We start from the raw sequence: 17,200 nt of genomic DNA, 5'->3' as shown, positions 1-17,200 counted from the left end.
TTTCTGAATGCGATAATTAGCCGAGTTGTAAATAAGGGAAGTTTTAGTGCTCGTAGACTTGTAACTAGAAAAACATTTTGCTTAATTAGGGGTGTAGTGCTACATGATCCAAAATTTACAAATCTTGTTCCAAAGAAGCTTTTCATCTCATTCATAACTAATTTACAAACATTATATAGACATTATGCAAAGGAATCTCCATCCTTCCTCTGCCGCTTTTATGTATGGTTTTGTGATTATTTATGCGCACAGCCTTTCGGCCAAACTTAATTAATTACGTGGAAAAGCACTGTGGATTAATTTTTAACGAAACGTCCCAGTTATCGCAAAAATCGCCGTTATTAGGGTGACACCGGATGATAAAAATCGATTTTTGATTAAGCTCGAACGGAGCTCGTCATATCCAATCATATCAACTTGTCATTAAACAAGTTGTTTCAAGCAACACGTTGCTGCCAAGTATCAGGAGACCCATCGTGGAAATATATGAAACATCCCGCTTGATCCAAATCGAAAAATACTGCACTTTTCGACTTTAATCAGCTCTGTGAGCCTCGGGAGAGCAGAATTCATCATTGTCGGTCCTCGAGCCTGTCTGAAGAGTTTGCTCGGCAGATTTCTCATCTGCTTGAAATTATGGTGTCGATTAGGGTCCCCAAAGGCCGGTAAAAGTTGCTAGTTTTGCGCCACAAAACTGTAAACCTTAACATTTGAATTAAACTGTGGGTGTAATAAATTGGACACTTTGCTGGAAATATTACTCGAAGAGCTTGAAAATAACGAACAACGATCTATCTTGTACCCTTTACTAGCAAAAGAGTGGTCTCTGGAGGCCCCTTTCGCACTTCTTGTTTACTTAAGCTTCGTTAATAACGTCTCGCGCTTTCTTCACCGTCGCTCTAATTGCGGTGGAATAAAACAGTTTCCCGAATTAGGTAAATGGAAATGGCGGGGAAGTGCAAAAGATCGCCTTATTCGTCGTAATAAAACAAATGACGAGATTATGTTAAGTGTGTTAAATGGAACTAACTTAATCTTTTTCCATCGAGCGACGCTGACGAAATTAAATTTCATAATCCGTAAGGCTGCCACTAAAATACGTGGTTTAATTACGTTAGCGCTGACTTTAAAAATATGCAAATTCGTCTAGTTGTGGCTAATACCTTGAGAAAAATGCCCAGAACGCGAGAGTCCTTTATTAGAATCCTGATGGGCTCGAGTGAACCGTCTTGAAAGTCTTGGCTTGTTTTATTCTCGGTTTTGAGTTGTATTGGGCTTAATGGCAATAGCGTCTCTAAAGTTAAACACTGGAATACATTGCACGGAGTTAATTGCAACTAGTTTGATGACGTTAGACTGTGATGCACTAGGGACAACGCCCAAGGGTTTGTCACAGTCAAGCACTTTAGTTTTGTGAATGTTGGATTGTAATTTTGTTAGTTCGAGCAATGAATACGCTGCAAACGATTGTTCGACGACTGCCTTACACAGGTTTTGCATGTTGTAATTGAGTTCTCGGCCGGGTTTTTCTATTTTATAAATTGTATCGTAAATAACAAGTGCCACGTTTTGAATTACCTGTGTCAAGAGCTACAAATGGTGTGTGTTCTCGAGAGAATGATAATTGTGTCAGCTTGGCACATGTGAGTGCACGGTGACGATGCAAGAATGGTTTTATAAAGTACAAGAAATGTTTTAAGAAGCGGGTGTCAGGAGAATATAGAAACAGAACGACAAATAGGCAGTACCAAATAACAAAAATTTTCCTTCAGGGGAGGAAATTTGAAGTTATTTTCTATTGCCACTCTAAAAAAATTAAATTTCTTCTTTCTTCAGTTCTTGTTCTGAATGAAGAACTTGGCTTGTGATATTTTTTATAATTTAAGAAGAAAGTCATCTAAGGATCCAACGCTAAAGTTTGAAGTCATGTTTCACCTTTACGTTCATCTCTTTTTCTCTCAAAACAAAAAGTACGTTTACAATTTTGGCACCTTTACGTACTTTTACCTTTTGCCGCATTATTTTCTTATTTCTGTCAGTTTTATGCTCCGCTTTACGTTTATACGTCTATGTGTTCTCTCCATTTCTTATTTTTGTGTACGTGTTGTTTCACTTACCTTTTCTAAACTTTTTTTCATAGAAAAATTGTTGCTCTGATCCGGGTTCGAACCCCCGACTTCCCCCGCCGAAAGTGGCGCTTATACCACTAGGCCACCAAGGCCCTAGGTAATGACCCTCTTTTGCAGATATTTTAACACAAACTTTTTAAATAAATAAATAAATTAATTTCTATAATACACCTAAAACACAAATACTTTCAGTTCTAAAGACGAAGAATTAGGTCGAGAAAATATTTTCTTCTATTTTTTTCAAATTAATTCTCTAATTACTTTGCTCCAGATTTAATTAAAAATCAACAAATTAAGATACCGAAGACAATGTTTTGAAATTTACCGAGCGTATAAGTTGATTCTACAGTTTTAAAATTGTTTTTACTTTTTTTGTAATTTTCAGCACAAAAATAGACATAATTATAGCAATTATATAGTTTATAATGTTGATTATTGTGTTAAAATATCTGCAAAAGATGTTCAGTACCTAGGGCCTTAGTGGCCTAGTGGTATAAGCGCCACTTACAAAGCGGGGAGTCGGGGGTTCGAACCCGGATCACGGCGACAATTTTTCTGAGAAAAAAAGTGAAGAAAAGGTAAGTGAAACAACACGTACACAAAAATATGAGACTGAGAAAACATATAAACGTATAAACGTAAAGCGGAGCATAAAACTGAGAGAAATAAAAAAAATAATGCCGCAAAAGGTAAAAGTACGTAAAAGCGCCAAATTGTAAACGTACTTTTTGTTTTGAGAAAAAAAGAGATAAACGTAAAGGTGAAATATAACTGCAAACTTTAGCAGTCTTATACGCCCGGCATCTTTTGATGGAATCTGGTGAAAAATTAGAGAATTAAATTGAAAAAAGTGGAAAAAAATGCTTTCTCGAGCTAATTCGCCGAGTTTTGAACTGAAAGTATTTGCGGGTTAGGTGAATTATTGCAATTATATAGTTTGTAATGTTGATTTATTTAAAAAGTTTGTGTTAAAATATCTGCAAAAGAGGGTCAGTACCTAGGGCCCTGGTGGCCCAGTGGTATAAGCGCCACTTACGACGGGGGAGGTCGCGGGTTCGAACCCGGATCAGAGCAACAATTTTTCTATGAAAAAAAGTTTAGAAAAGGTAAGTGAAGCAACACGTACACAAAAATAAGTGATGAAGAGAACACATAGACGTATAAAAGTAAAGCGGAGCATAAAACTGACAGAAATAAGAAAATAATGTGGCAAAAGGTAAAAGTATCTAAAGGCGCCAAATTGTAAACATAACAGCACATCCTAATAAAGGGAAAATACCTTTTGTTTTGAGAGAAAAAAAGATGAACGTAAAGGTGAAACATAACTTCAAACTTTAGCTTCTTAAAATATAAAAAAAATGAACAAAAATATTTAATTTATCTCTAAAAATTTTTAGTTAACTGAGTTTGTTTAGTAAAGTCCTGAAAAACATTGTTAATAAAAATCATGGCCACTGCGAATCCAGTAGAATGCGCACGTCTACTATTTTTGACAAGAAAATACACAAATTTTGTAGTATTTATTTATTTAAAAAGTTTGGGTTAAAATATCTGCAAAAAACGGGAGGACGGGGATTCGAACCCGGATCAGGTGTAAAAATTTTTCTATGAAAAAAAGTGTAGAAAAGGTAAGTAAAATATCACGTAAACATAAATAAGAGATTATGAAAAAACAAAGACGTAAACATAAAGCAGAGACATTAAAACCGGCAGAAATAAGAAAAATAATGCGGCAAAAGGTATAAGTACATAAAGGCGCTACATTGTAGACGTAACCACAAATAATTTTTCAAAAAGTAGCAATACAAAATATCAGCATAACTTGTTAGGCGTTTTTCAAAATTTCGGTCACATTATAAAAGTCTTGCATTTATTTATTTATTTATAATTTGCCCAGTCGCTTAAAATATGACAAGCCTGGTTTTACTATTAGCTTACGACAAATCTTCCTACACGTACAATAGAATAAAAATCTAAAATGGTTGATATTAAATATCAACTAATGATATTAAACCAATACGCATTGTGTAAAAGAAATCGACTTATGGACTTCCACTGTAGTTTATGTATTATTGAATTATTTTCTCGACGCTGCGATGAAGTGTAATACTGTAAGTACCAAATCATCCAAACACAAACTGAAAAATTGATTCGTCTTTTTCTTAATGCCCCGATTTTGTAATGCCGGGCGCGGCTCCCTGCTCAAATAATTTGAATATCTCATATCTCCTTTAAAAAAATTTCAACACACATTTTGAATAGGAGGTCGTGCGGTGAATTATGGAACACTATAAATTCGGCGCATTTACATTTCAATTCCTCTCCGTGCTGTAAGTAATCTCGAACGTACCTAAGACTGCCGACGGGGGGCGTCGCGTAGGGAACCCCAAGGAACGCCTCGACGGGTGGATTGATGTGAATCATGACGCCCCTGAGGGGCCCATATTTAGTCCGCACCACCCTCGTGCTGTACTTGTGCACCAGGAGCGAGGCGCCGGCGCCCGAATCCTCCACAAGGATCACTACCACAATCACCCACATGGCACAGAAAAACGCGGAAACGGAACTCAACTGTCTCGAAAGAAGCGTTCGTTGCACACGCATGACGGTGTCACCACCACCGTAGACGCTCACGGCTCTGCTGCCTCATTATCCCTCTGCCGGAGGATTACTCCAGGTTTCGATCTGAAAAAGGAAACAATTAGAATTGCGAATGTCATAAAGGCGACCTAATTAATCAGGCTTCCGGCTGACATTCGGACGGGAAAAACTTCAAACGAAACTTCTGCGACCCGAATTTTTATGCCACAGGCCGCAGAGTAATTAGCGAGGTGCCGACTTTTCACTTGGGGCCAACTCGGTTTGAGTTTTTCAGATTTAGCCCAATACTCTGTTGCACATTTGGTTGGGTCTAGGCGTTCGCCGATATATTAGTTTGCTTAAATGATATAAATGTAAATTTGCATAACTCGCATTACACCGAAGAGATTAATTCTGATACCTAATCTATTGGTTAATTTTAATGGCGTGCACTATTTAATATGTAAATAGTTTGAATAACCCGCTAATACTATACAATAATTAAATTGTATATAAATAATTATTAAATTTGCATTTAATATTTGGGGTTCCGAAAGCCAGTTGGCTATCAATATAAAATTATATTTGAAATAAGAAAAGAAAATATTTATCATAAACTATCGATTTTCAACGTGCTAACTTTCCCGGCGCATCCACCATTTTTAACACCACCAAAATTCTTACACACTAAACTTAGGTTTAATATAAATTACGTACATGTAGACAAAACAAATGCTTTTTTGGTGATCAGTTTCAACAAACTTCAATATCGGGCAAAATTTTGTTATCAGAACACATATTATCTCAATTAACGTGAGTCCATCTCTGTGCCCTTTCTGGAGTGACTTAATTACTGGCTCTAGATATACGTAGCCGATAACATTGTCCCGTTTTTAATAATTACAGTCTCTTTTATCCCCTTTCTCTTTGTGCAAGAGCCCAATAAAAGAAAGCTGAGACGAGCGAGATAATCACTGATTGATATAAAACCAACTTTTTAGACCAGAACAATAAACTACCTTTCGCGCAAAAAATCCGTACAGCTTGAAACGCTGAATTATAAATCTCTGTCTGCCTCTTGTGAAAGAAAAAAATAAATAGATACGGACTGAAGAATGGCCAATTATCGCATTATCTTAATTGAGTCGACGAAGATGTGGAGAGAAAAACCGCATTTTCCATCTCAGCGGAAATGGGGCTCGTGAATATTTGTCGATGTTATTAAACTAACAACGTGACTAATAAGACGTAAAATTTGACGGTTATTATTGCATTAGTGTGAATTTACCTTGAGGGTGGGTTCCGAGGGGCTTAATTTGTGCGTCGGATTTTCCATTGAAGACACCTCTAACGAGGAACATGCTGTCGGGAGTCCTTCGTGGAGCATTCCATTTTCTCATCACATAATTAAGTTTCAATTAAGCGAACAAAAAGGTAAAGACGAGAAACCAAATTTAATTTTATGGGAAATAGGGGCATCTATCTATATTGGAGCTTTTGAGACGAGCTTTGCATTAAAATATCGAGGACCCACAAGCCATGACCATCTGTTACCGAAACATGTCCATTTCTGAATTTCCTGCGCCGTATGTCGAAACTTCCGCTGCCAACTCCCGACTACTTTATAGAGAAGTCCATGTTCGCATCTGTCTCTTATCCGGCTCTACTCATATCAAACTCGGGCGAAATTCGTCAATTGTGTCCATTGTCAGCGAGCTCGCCGTCTTGCTCCTCATCTCTGTTTTGATTTTTGCAGTCTATGCGCTCTTTAACAATTCCGTCATTGTACGCGAAACCCAATTTCGCCAGAAACTCGAAAATTGAATAATCAGCCTTTAAGTTTTGTTGCCTTTGTTCGCGAATTTATCCTCGATTCATTCTTCATCCCGATCTGGAATTGAAAAGGACTCAGTTTCACAGCGTCGTTAATCTTGCTTCGAATGCACCACCTGCAACAAAAATCCCGATTTATTTGCATAGCCGCCACAATCCCTCGAAACATAAACTGCACCCCACAAAGAAATGCGCCAAAATTATCCACCAGACTCAAAAGAATTATTATCTCAAATGGAAGAGGGCCGTCCTATCTCCGGAAGCCCACATATTGCCCCGGAAGTCAACTCCGACGTTCGCTAGCCCAAACAGATCTTATCTATTTATTACCCAGTTTCCAAGCATCGAACAGCAATTTCGCAACAACTTGCTTTTATTTCCAAATGGAGCGAAATTTGACTCACTTCCACAAAAACGAGCGAATTTTTTTCCAAGAAAACAACTACGCGTGTAATTGCCAACACAACTGAAATTTTTTCACGAGTTATGCGATAAAAAAGCGCTACAAACAGATCCGCACAATTTTAATTTATCACAATAACGGGTTTAATTAGGCTCTGGGTGCCACAAAAGCAAATAATAAACGCAAATTTAAATAAAAACTTTGCGGTTACAACCAGCGGTTGAATAATTAAACAAGGGCACAAATGTTTATCAACAAAAATGCTACAATAGTTTCGCTCTCTGAAATTATATTAAAATCTTACAAAATTGAGTGCATTGTAACCACTTTGTAGTTCGTTATAATTCACAATATTTAGACATTTTTTAGGTTATTAGAATTTTGTTCTAGCCTGGCGCATCCACCATTTTTGTACCAAAATTTAATCATTTTTATTTCTTATAATCAATAAAAAAAATTCAAATATTTTTTAACCAATATGCTGCGGCAGCTAAAAGTTTGCTAAAAGTATATTTTACTATACTTTCAAAAATTAATAATCACAAAACGCTGGCGTTTTAATTAAGATTAATTTTCGAGATAGTTTTCCCGGCGCATCCACCATTTTTAACCAAATTAATTTTTTTACAAAGCTATATTTTTTGTTCTGTTTCCAGTTATCTGCTCACATTTAAATTAATTAACACATTCTATGAAATATAAAACAATCAGCATCACAATTAAATTGTTTCCTACAATATTTAATTGAATAGTAACAGAACAAACCAATCATTTTCATTTAAATATATTAAAACAAGGGTTAATAAAAATTAATAAACTTGCCTGAAAAGCTCGTTTTGTAGAAAAAAATTATTATCGAAAATGCAGTAAGGTTCGCGCTTTTATATCTGGGTGTGTAAAAGCAGTTTTCTCTACAGTAGTGCGCTGGTAATAACGTTAAAAGCTTGAGAGCTACTTTTACTTTTTTGCCCATAGCCATGTCATAATTGTAAAAATAAAAATTTCAATAGAGACGCCCATTACGAAACGTAGTTGAGGTTTATTTAATAAAAAATGAAAATAGTAGTGCCAGATTTCTCACTTTGGAGTTGATTTAGGATAAAATAAATGTTAACAATCCGAATAAACGGGCTATTTTCTTTGACTAATCCCGCCACCGATTAATTATGTATTACATCGGTCTACAACCCTTTGGAAGTTTGACGCCGGTTAGCACTGATTGTAAAATGTAAATGTGAAATATGAATTCGTTCGCTTTATTAGCTTTGCATTTAAATTTGAATACGTATTCAGTGTTTCAAGCCGGATCGTTTCATTTTTTCTTGGGCAAAATTCGATACACAAAGGAATAATTTAAAGCTTTGTTATTCTTTAATAAAACCGGTCGGAGATAAGGACCTTTTTATTTTCGCTGTTGTAGGAAACCGTGCACTTGACACGTTGTATGCGTCGTATGTGGACGCCCTGCGTCGCGGCGTTACAGCATAATAAGTTTTTGCATAGTGTAAGCCTTAATTCAGCCAGACCCTGCTCTCGACAGGTTAAAGCACACTCCATAAAAAACGTAAAAACACCAAGGAGAGCGGCCGTGAACTTGGAAAGATGAATAATCGTGCCTTAAATTTATGGGGATTTTTTGTTTTTGATAGTGGGATAAGTTATCATCTCGAGACGAAATTTGTATTCATTTAATTTGGCCCTCCAGAGGCGGGTTTAATCAAATTCCAAATGTTCGTATTTTTATTTGGGGCCATGAAAACGCGTGGGCTTGCAATACTAAGTGAAATTTATTTAAGGAGAGGTTTGAAATTTTATGATGACTGGAATGGTTGTAGCAGTATTGAAAGAAAGCACTTTAAGGAGATGCAAGTCGAGATCAATTGCAAGCTTTATTATGTACCTTATCATTTTTATAGCAGAGCTTTCCCTTGTACTTGCGGAAAGCCGATTCATCACTTCAACATACACGGCGGTTTGTGAGCTTTCGTCTGACCCTTTCGAGATAAATCACATATTATACATTTTATCGAAAAGCAGTTTGTAGAGATTTCGATAAATTATACACGGCAGTTTTTCAGCCGCTGATTTGTACGTTAGAAGAATTCCGAAATTCAAACAACAATGGGAGCTTTTCCTAATCGATTTATTTACACTATTTAGCACAATAAATAAAACTCGAGTCAAACACAAGCCAAGTGTGAAGCGCTTATTGTTATTTATTGCTTCATTCTATGAAATGCCCAATGAAACGTAGCGAATTATTCATATTAAAACCTTTGCAAGTATGTAGCGAATTGAAAATTCATACGTTCCGATTGAGCAACTATTAGTTGCTTTTCCGCTTCGATCTCGCGCATATTCAATTATTTTCTTTGTTGGATGGCTAAAAACCAATCTGAAAAACTGCTTGTTGCAACCAGTGAATAATTAATTCGATCACTGGTGCACAAAATCAAATTATGAAACTCGGCAATTTCCATAACAACTAACGGCCATCTTGGAACACTACTACAGAAGGGGCTGCCAACAGTGCGCTCGACTAAAACATTAGAGCGAGTGTAATGTTAGAAGAGTACTTTCGACAAGAAGTTAAGTTCACAAGTACTAGCACAGAAACTTATTTAATGTAATCACTGTTAAAAAAAAATTTCGAAAGCGAATAGAAAAAAATTGCACAACAGAGTTTCATAAAACTTTAATTGCATTTAAGTGCAGCGTGGGTGCTGCTAGTCCTTCGGATTCAATATCAAGTGCCAGGTATTGCAAAGTTTGTCAACAACCACGTGTTGATACACCTGTATTATGCGGTTGTTGTTATAACCGCCTTGCTATTACCCGGCTAAAATTACACACCTCAATAACAATAACAAGGAAAATTTGTGCAAACTTCCTCTGGAGCAATTAGAAATAAAATCTTGGGCTGTGATCATGTCGAAAGGAACCAATTTCCTTTCGTATGCGTGGAAATGTCCTCAAACTAATGTAGTCAAAGAAAATTTTAATTCAAATTTGGCAAGATTCATTTCACATAGTGACAATGCCTATTTCCAGCAGCGCGTCTCATTCCGGGCGAATCTTTTCGCAAATTTCCCTTGAAATAATTCACGTTGTTTGCGGAAGCTTCTGGTAGCTTCAACTTTCGCTGTTTTGCGAAAGAGTCTCTCTTTAGAAATTTTCCGCGCGTCCAATGATTCATTGAGTTAATTACAACAAGTCTCAGCGATGTTTAGATACCGATTTTTCTGCCTGATAAATTTTCGCACAAGTTTGATTTCAGGCGAAGCTGAATGCAGAGAGAGGAAATAAAATAAATCGCAATTCGAACGAAAGTCACGTCCGATGTTTGACTTACGATTGTTTTAGGATCGCGTATTTGACGTTGGGATGATTACTCGCATAACAAAGAAGCTCCTCGTGACCTTATCGAGACTTTTGATTAGTTTCACATAGAGTTTGTAATGACGTCCCTCGACTAGATTACCCAAGTTTAATAAGCGGAAATTGCGCTACAAAGGCCCAATTTTTGGCTGTTTTAGCCGATCATTTAATGTAGTAATTAAGTTTTCACATGACAAAGTTAATGCCGGACTCCATTCATTTATTACTTTTCCATCATTCATCATTGCATTATAAATGATGACAACCGAATTTCGACAATCCCACTACGAACACGGCTCGCGATCAATCATTTCACTTTTGTGTCCATCCAAGGCGATGAAAAGTTTAATTTTCCTTCGCGAATTAACGGCAACACTACCTCCACACAAATTGAAATTTTTCCCTCGTCTGCCACGTTTCACATCCAGAACATATCGCCATTTGACATGTGAAATGCTTTTGCAAGAAATGTATGCATTTCCGTCTTGCAGACGCGGAATTTAATACCATATTCATGCTTTGGGTTCAGGTGAACAATTTTTATGCGCTTTTAATTACGAGGAAAAATGTTACAAAGTCTCCACCCGTTCCGTAAATCTAAGAACGGCACTTTTACGATTATGAGCCATTAAAAATGTTGCTATTTCATAAATTATTGCAGATAAAAACGCACCTGTTCGATGTTGATTTGGGGCAGCTCGCTGTTTCTAGCAGAACCCAATAATCGTAAAACCACCTGAACGTTATTGTTCTTTTACAGTCGTACATCAAGATTCGTGAGTTATTTCACCGCGGTTTCATTTTAAATTTATTAGAAAACACGAGGACCACAATAATTAATAATTCTGACAACGGAAAGATAAAGTTTCCACTTAAAAATCTCGACGAGATTTGAGACGAAAGGATATGACGGAAAGTTTCAATGATAAATTTCACCCATCATTCTGGCACGTGTTCGCTGTACAGAGAATAAATTGATATTACGGTCACCCTTTCACCAAAATTTTAAACAATGTTGCATAGTTTTATGTTAATTGGTTTTTATTATTAAACGACATTAGAAGTTAATTAAAACCAAAATAATTAATAATCACGTCCGTTTAAATAAATAACCCGGCGCATCCACCATTTTTGCACTTGCGACTTTTGAAACACCGAGTCAGCACTCGGGCAAGACTTGAGAAAAAGATAAATATGTAACCAATTCTAGTCCATTAAGCATCAATTACCACTCCGATCGTAAAGCGAAATAATTCTCAAAGTCTCTAACGACTTTTCCATAATTTTTGTGATAATCTTTCCTTCTTACACTACTGCATCAGAAACGATACAACTGCGGTGTAATATGTTAAATGAGGCTGAACGAGCCAACGACTGATAATTCAAGCAAAAGCTTCATCGAAGGCAATCGACGAGCATCGCCATCTCTCGCGCACAAACACACAGGAGCGAGACGGGTTCTCAAGGCTATAAAGTAGGATTCAGGCAACTTCTCTATGCAAATGCATTTCTGCTAAATGAATTCAGCCACCCACATGCGGGCTTAAGGGTTAAGAATATCGCGACGGGGTTGTGGATTACAAGCTCCAACGGGTATTTATCGCCTTCATTACTCCTCTCCTCTTTGGAGGTGAAGGAAATCAAACGTCCGCGTTAACGGGTTTGACTGAATTAGGGGAAAGAGAGTGTTTAGAGCCAAGCAAACCGCGGTTTTGTTTTGTCATTTGTAGCATAATGCCATCAATTATCGCATCGTCATATGTGCTTAAATTACGTTGGTGAAAATTATGGGCGCAATTTCATGGACACTTGAAATATAACAGGTTTAATTACATCCAAACGGATCAAAGAGGCGGCGTAATGAATCGCTGCCGCTTAAAAACATCGAAGTTATTTCTCAATAACACGCCAGTCCACATTTTAATTTGCGAAGGTAATGGGAAAGCAAAATGGAATGGAAGGAAGCGATGTCGCTCCGTCATATCTCATCCAAAGCATTATGGATTACATCAAGACTAAACCCCAGGAGAGTTTAAATAATGCAGGCCGGTTTTATTTGTGGGTAATCTAAATTACTTTTTGTTCATCATTTGTCCAGTTTTCACTCGACTAAAAATCTGTTCGAAACCTCCACGCAGTCCAAGGGTCAACTAATTCAATATTTCTCACTTGGTCGGTCCCGAAATCTTCCGGCTGAGTTGCGAACCGATGTTTTAAGCAGCTTAGTTTTAACTTGAAATATACTCACAATCCAAAGCCTCTCTCATTTTTTCTATTACACAAGCCGAATCTTTTTATGGTAATATTATTACTGCGCTCGTTCATTTTAATAAATAAACCATTTTTTACAAAAGTCCAATGATGCATGAAACTCATTCCGGAAGCGAAATAAAAATTTTCAGGCCTCGCAAACTTGAAATTACTTGCGTTATTTTATTAATAATAACGCGAAAAGTAGCGTGACAAAGCAGCTCTAAATGATTTTATTTAAGAAAATAATTTAATGCTCTTTGAAGCAGCTGAATAACAAAGACCGAATTTAACTACTTGACTGAGCTCGACTAGATTGTTAGTTATTCGTGGACAAAGCTCGCAAAGTTGAATTATCACTAATTGAAGATGATTTGATGGAAATAACAGAAAGGTTTGCTCTTACATCAAACAATGTTTGAAACGTTGCTCGGCTTTTAGGTGCAATACATTCAACCGAAACAAACAGATAAATAATAAATTACTTAGCGCCACAGTGTCAGGTATTGAATCACGGCTGCGAATCAGAATATCCTTTATAAATTAAATTTAGAGAGAAGTAAATCATCACAGCTCTCCAGTTTCTAAAGAGTGTAAAGAAAGTTATGTCTGTGAAAATTCTCTTAGGAAGATTTAAAAGACACTTTGTTATTCGGGCCCTTTTATTAGTGGTGCCATCTGAATCTCTTTTACGTCTTTTTGTGCCTAAACGCAGCCAAAATAAATTTCCAAATAAACTCAGAATCAAGTGAAACATCACAATACAGCTTTGTTTTTTTCTATCCTTTTTCGGTTTCAACTCTTCATTAAGTAGCTCCAGTCTCCGCAAACCTTTTATCGCGACTAATTACCGGTACTTCAGGTAACTATCACCCTAAACAACAGGTTTAAAGATAAACCTCCACTCTCCGCACACAAAGAACTGTTTGCGTTTGGTATTCCAGCCTGCTACATATAAACAAATACCTTATTATTCTCAATCAAAACCCAGTTCAAACGGTAGGAAAACAACGCGTAATATTTATTTATATTTCAAACACTAACAGTCAGAAGTTATTGTAGCGCAATAATTAGCACGCAACGTTTATTTACGATGTTCGGGCCCTTTTTGATTTAGGGAAGCTTGTCATAATTTGGTGGACGTCCAATTTCGCATTCGAGAACACAAGCTCAGCAGTGAGGTAACGAAACTTGTAATTGCCCCAATAAGTCAATTACTGAATAGTTGCCAGCTCAAAGCTCCCTTTGTCTAAACATGAAAATCAAAAACCGTTTCATAATTTCCTGGCAAAACGAGTCAGAGTGTTCTAATGGTCAAAGTTAAAATCTGATACCTTCAAGAGCACATCATAAGCAGAACTTTGGCAAATGCACAAAATGGACTTTGAAGCGAACTGCACAAGCGTCTAATTGCCCAGTTTTGCGCAAAACAAACGACACAACTTGCACAAGGGCGAAAATAACGGAGTAATAAAGGAACTCTTAGCTAAAGAGACGATTCGGAAGTTGTGACAAAAACCGTTATTGTTAGTTATTTTAGTGATTTCCACATTATTTTACGAAATTTTTCTTGGAACGAGAAATTGAATTGTAAGTTGCGCAAATTGTACAAAAAGTTTTCGGTTGTAAACGAGCATTTCCATGTAAAAATTGCTTGATTCGGAGCAAATTTCCACTTCCATATCGGAATGCGATCTCGGCAAGAAATTGTGGCTAATTTTCAAGTATAATTTTGATTTCTCCCCACACAATTAGAATCGAATTTGTCGTCAGATAAGGCGCTTAATGGGACAATGAAAAATTCAAATGAAAAGTCTTTGAGGGTTTGCTAATAAAATTTTCCGCGAAATAAATCAATTGGCGTCTAACTCGGCTCAGAAAACGCGCTTTGTTGACTTTTTCCTTCAAGGATAACAGTTGATAATAGTCTAAAATAATAGCAGAAATTCCGGATGAGTTTCTACGTTCCGAAACTGTGGTGTTTATTTTGTGCGTGGCGTACGTTGTAGAATCAACGTAATTAAGTTTCGGAGATTAATTACCTTAAAGTTTATTGATAGAAGTTAAAATTCATGTCGTGGATCATATTGAGTTTCCACTAAGTTTACATATTAACTAAATTACACTTGGAGGTAAGTTTGAAATTCTTGGACAAGCAGCGGTGCATCCTTTGACGAGACGACGGAAGAATGTGGCAATTAATTGCAACGTAGCAAGTCAAACTTTAATTAAACTGATTAAGGATGTGTGGGAACTACGAAAGCAGCAAACGAATTTTTTCATCCTACTCTAAATGATTAGTGTCAGGTGTGGGGTTTGTTAATCGGAGGTTGGAATGCAAAAGAGGCAGATATCACAGTCGAAATTAAATAAGATGTCAGAGAGAACGAGGGTCGGCCTCGGCTTGTCAACTTTTTGTCTCGAATGACTGCTGGAATAGTTTGTTATTTGTCAAGAATATTAATAAAACGAAAATAAAAAGGGTAGTTTTTACTAAACGATGCGAGAGGAGCCAATATAATAACACATAAATTGTGCGCTTTAGCAAGATGAAACGCCTAATCCTGACTGGACATTAATCAAAGCTGTTATCATAAAACTCATAAAATTTACACCCTTAAGAAGCTGTATTATGTCATAATGTCGACAATGGAGTTTATGTTCATGTTTCATAATAAATGAAATTTTTCTGATCCGCCTTGATTTATGGGTTTTATTTACTCTACGATCAATCTGAAACAAATTTAATTTAAAGAGATCTGCCACACAATTTTCGCAGCTCCGCCCGATTAAAAAATAACTAGCGCTTACGCAGAATTTAAATTGTCTCATTAAATTAAACAGAATATCACGAAATAACGAATTCACTTATTCACATTTGTTCAACTTCAAAAGCCAAAACCAGCGAATAATGTACCAAAAAGAGTCGGAACTATTAACTAATTGTCACAATGGAAGCACTTCAATTTAGTAATTGCACGTTAAACAGGCTTTTAATTTAAATAATTACAACCACATTATTTCGAAATTTTCAAATGCGTTTTGTTTTCATTGAATAGAAACAATTTGCGTTTCAAAAATGCATAAGCAATATTTACAGACCTAGAGCCGGCTTATATTAAAAAAGAAGGCGATGCTTAATGAAAAAACAAAAATTCTTTCTCTAATTTCCCTCGAGCATTCCCTTATTACGCAGATATTTTTTGTCTTTTCCTTTATTTGCTTGCAAACGACTCTAATAGTTTCGCATTTAAAACTAATCTGTGTCTCGATCGATCATCCTTCTCACTCCGGGTGAGACAATTAAAATCATTAGTAAACAAGTTGATAAATTCAATCGGAACTTAATTAGATTTTATTTGTCATTCGTAGGCCATTCAATTGTGCTATATTTATCTCCCAGACGATTTTTTAATCAATTGGTGAAATAAACCCTACGTTTCGCCGTCACCACTTGTGAAAAGGATCGTCTTTGTGCGATCGGTTGGAAATATAAAACTAGAGTGTCGCATGAAACTCTGACACTGAAAGATTACTAATAATAAAGTTTTAATGCAGTTCTGTTCGTGTTTATTTCTGTGTCGTAGTTTATGGACATCGAAGTGTAACATATGTTCCAGCTTTGGAAAAGTCAATCGATTTCCAGAGTTATTTGTTTGACTAGAGAACAAATTGCACAATTACGTCGACGTCGGCCAAAATGATTATTTAAAACTTTTTAAACGAAATGTGAAATAAGACAAGGTGGAGGAAAAACGAACAAGAAAAACCCATTTCTGTTGTTCGAGGATTTGATTGAAACTGGATTGATTTAAATCAATTTCTTTTAAGAAACGCTTCCTCTTGATTAAAACTTGAGGAGAGATCGTGTTAAAAAAGCCGAACGCTTGTTTCAAAATTTTATTGCCGCAATGCGGGCCGCCTGATTAAAATTTAATTTGCTAATTAAATTAAACCAACTATCGGCGAACTAAAAAATACCTCGATAAACTTTAACATAATTAGAATGGAAGTTTGTTCAATCCCGAGAGACCTACAACCATATAAACATTTTAAACGTCACTTCCAGGATACAAAATTAAAGCAACTGAAAATCCAACTTTGCTCAGTTTGCAAACATTTTATTCCAGTTAACTATTTAGAGTTATTTTGCCTTATTTGCGCCCGCAAACAACTCGTCATCGCTGTATATGTGCATCATTTTTATTCGCAATGTCATGCAGTTTATTTCAACACGTCGGACGAATTAATTCGGGGATTTACCGCGTGAAAAATTGATGTTTTTCCCCGAATAGTGCCTAGTGCCAACCGAGTTGAAATAAAAATTGAAATCTCCAACGGCCATGTTGTTATCTGCTTTCACGTCTTCGCATGTATAATTCAGGCTCCCGATGCTAGAAAAAGATTTAACGCTCGGAAAATTCCGCGTTTCCGTCGACCTATCCAACTGAACGTTTTAATGTTAAGAAAACTTCTTACGTGCCTCGGCACAAAATCTCGTCGGTTAAGTTTGTTTACCTTGCTCTCCTCAATAAATACCCGGAAATAACGCAAACTTTCCCGGTATGTTTGTTTCCCAATGATTGGCACTAGCGGTCTCAAGGAATGATTAACAGCAGTGTGGACA

General features: G+C 36.5%; 1 protein-coding gene across 2 annotated transcripts in view; it reads right to left on the bottom strand.

Annotated features, from left to right (window-relative positions):
- The window catches only part of LOC663865 (neuroligin 2), a 103,090-nt gene that overhangs the window by 71,205 nt on the left and 14,685 nt on the right, over nucleotides 1–17,200 (bottom strand). The window contains exons 2-3 of one of the 2 annotated variants that reach the window (XM_015980442.2): nucleotides 5,998–6,658; nucleotides 4,480–4,814 (exon numbers count right to left, since the gene is read on the bottom strand). In XM_015980442.2, coding sequence (XP_015835928.1) covers nucleotides 4,480–4,733 — 254 coding nt within the window. In that variant the 5' untranslated portion in view covers nucleotides 4,734–4,814; nucleotides 5,998–6,658. The remainder of the gene's footprint in view (nucleotides 1–4,479; nucleotides 4,815–5,997; nucleotides 6,659–17,200) is intronic. The other variant, XM_015980443.2, reaches the window with a different exon arrangement.

Source organism: Tribolium castaneum, chromosome 5 (assembly GCF_031307605.1).
Source record: "Tribolium castaneum strain GA2 chromosome 5, icTriCast1.1, whole genome shotgun sequence".
NCBI lineage: Eukaryota > Metazoa > Arthropoda > Insecta > Coleoptera > Tenebrionidae > Tribolium > Tribolium castaneum.
The sequence above is the reverse complement of the archived record's forward strand: the minus strand, read 5'-3'. Positions and strand labels throughout refer to the sequence as shown.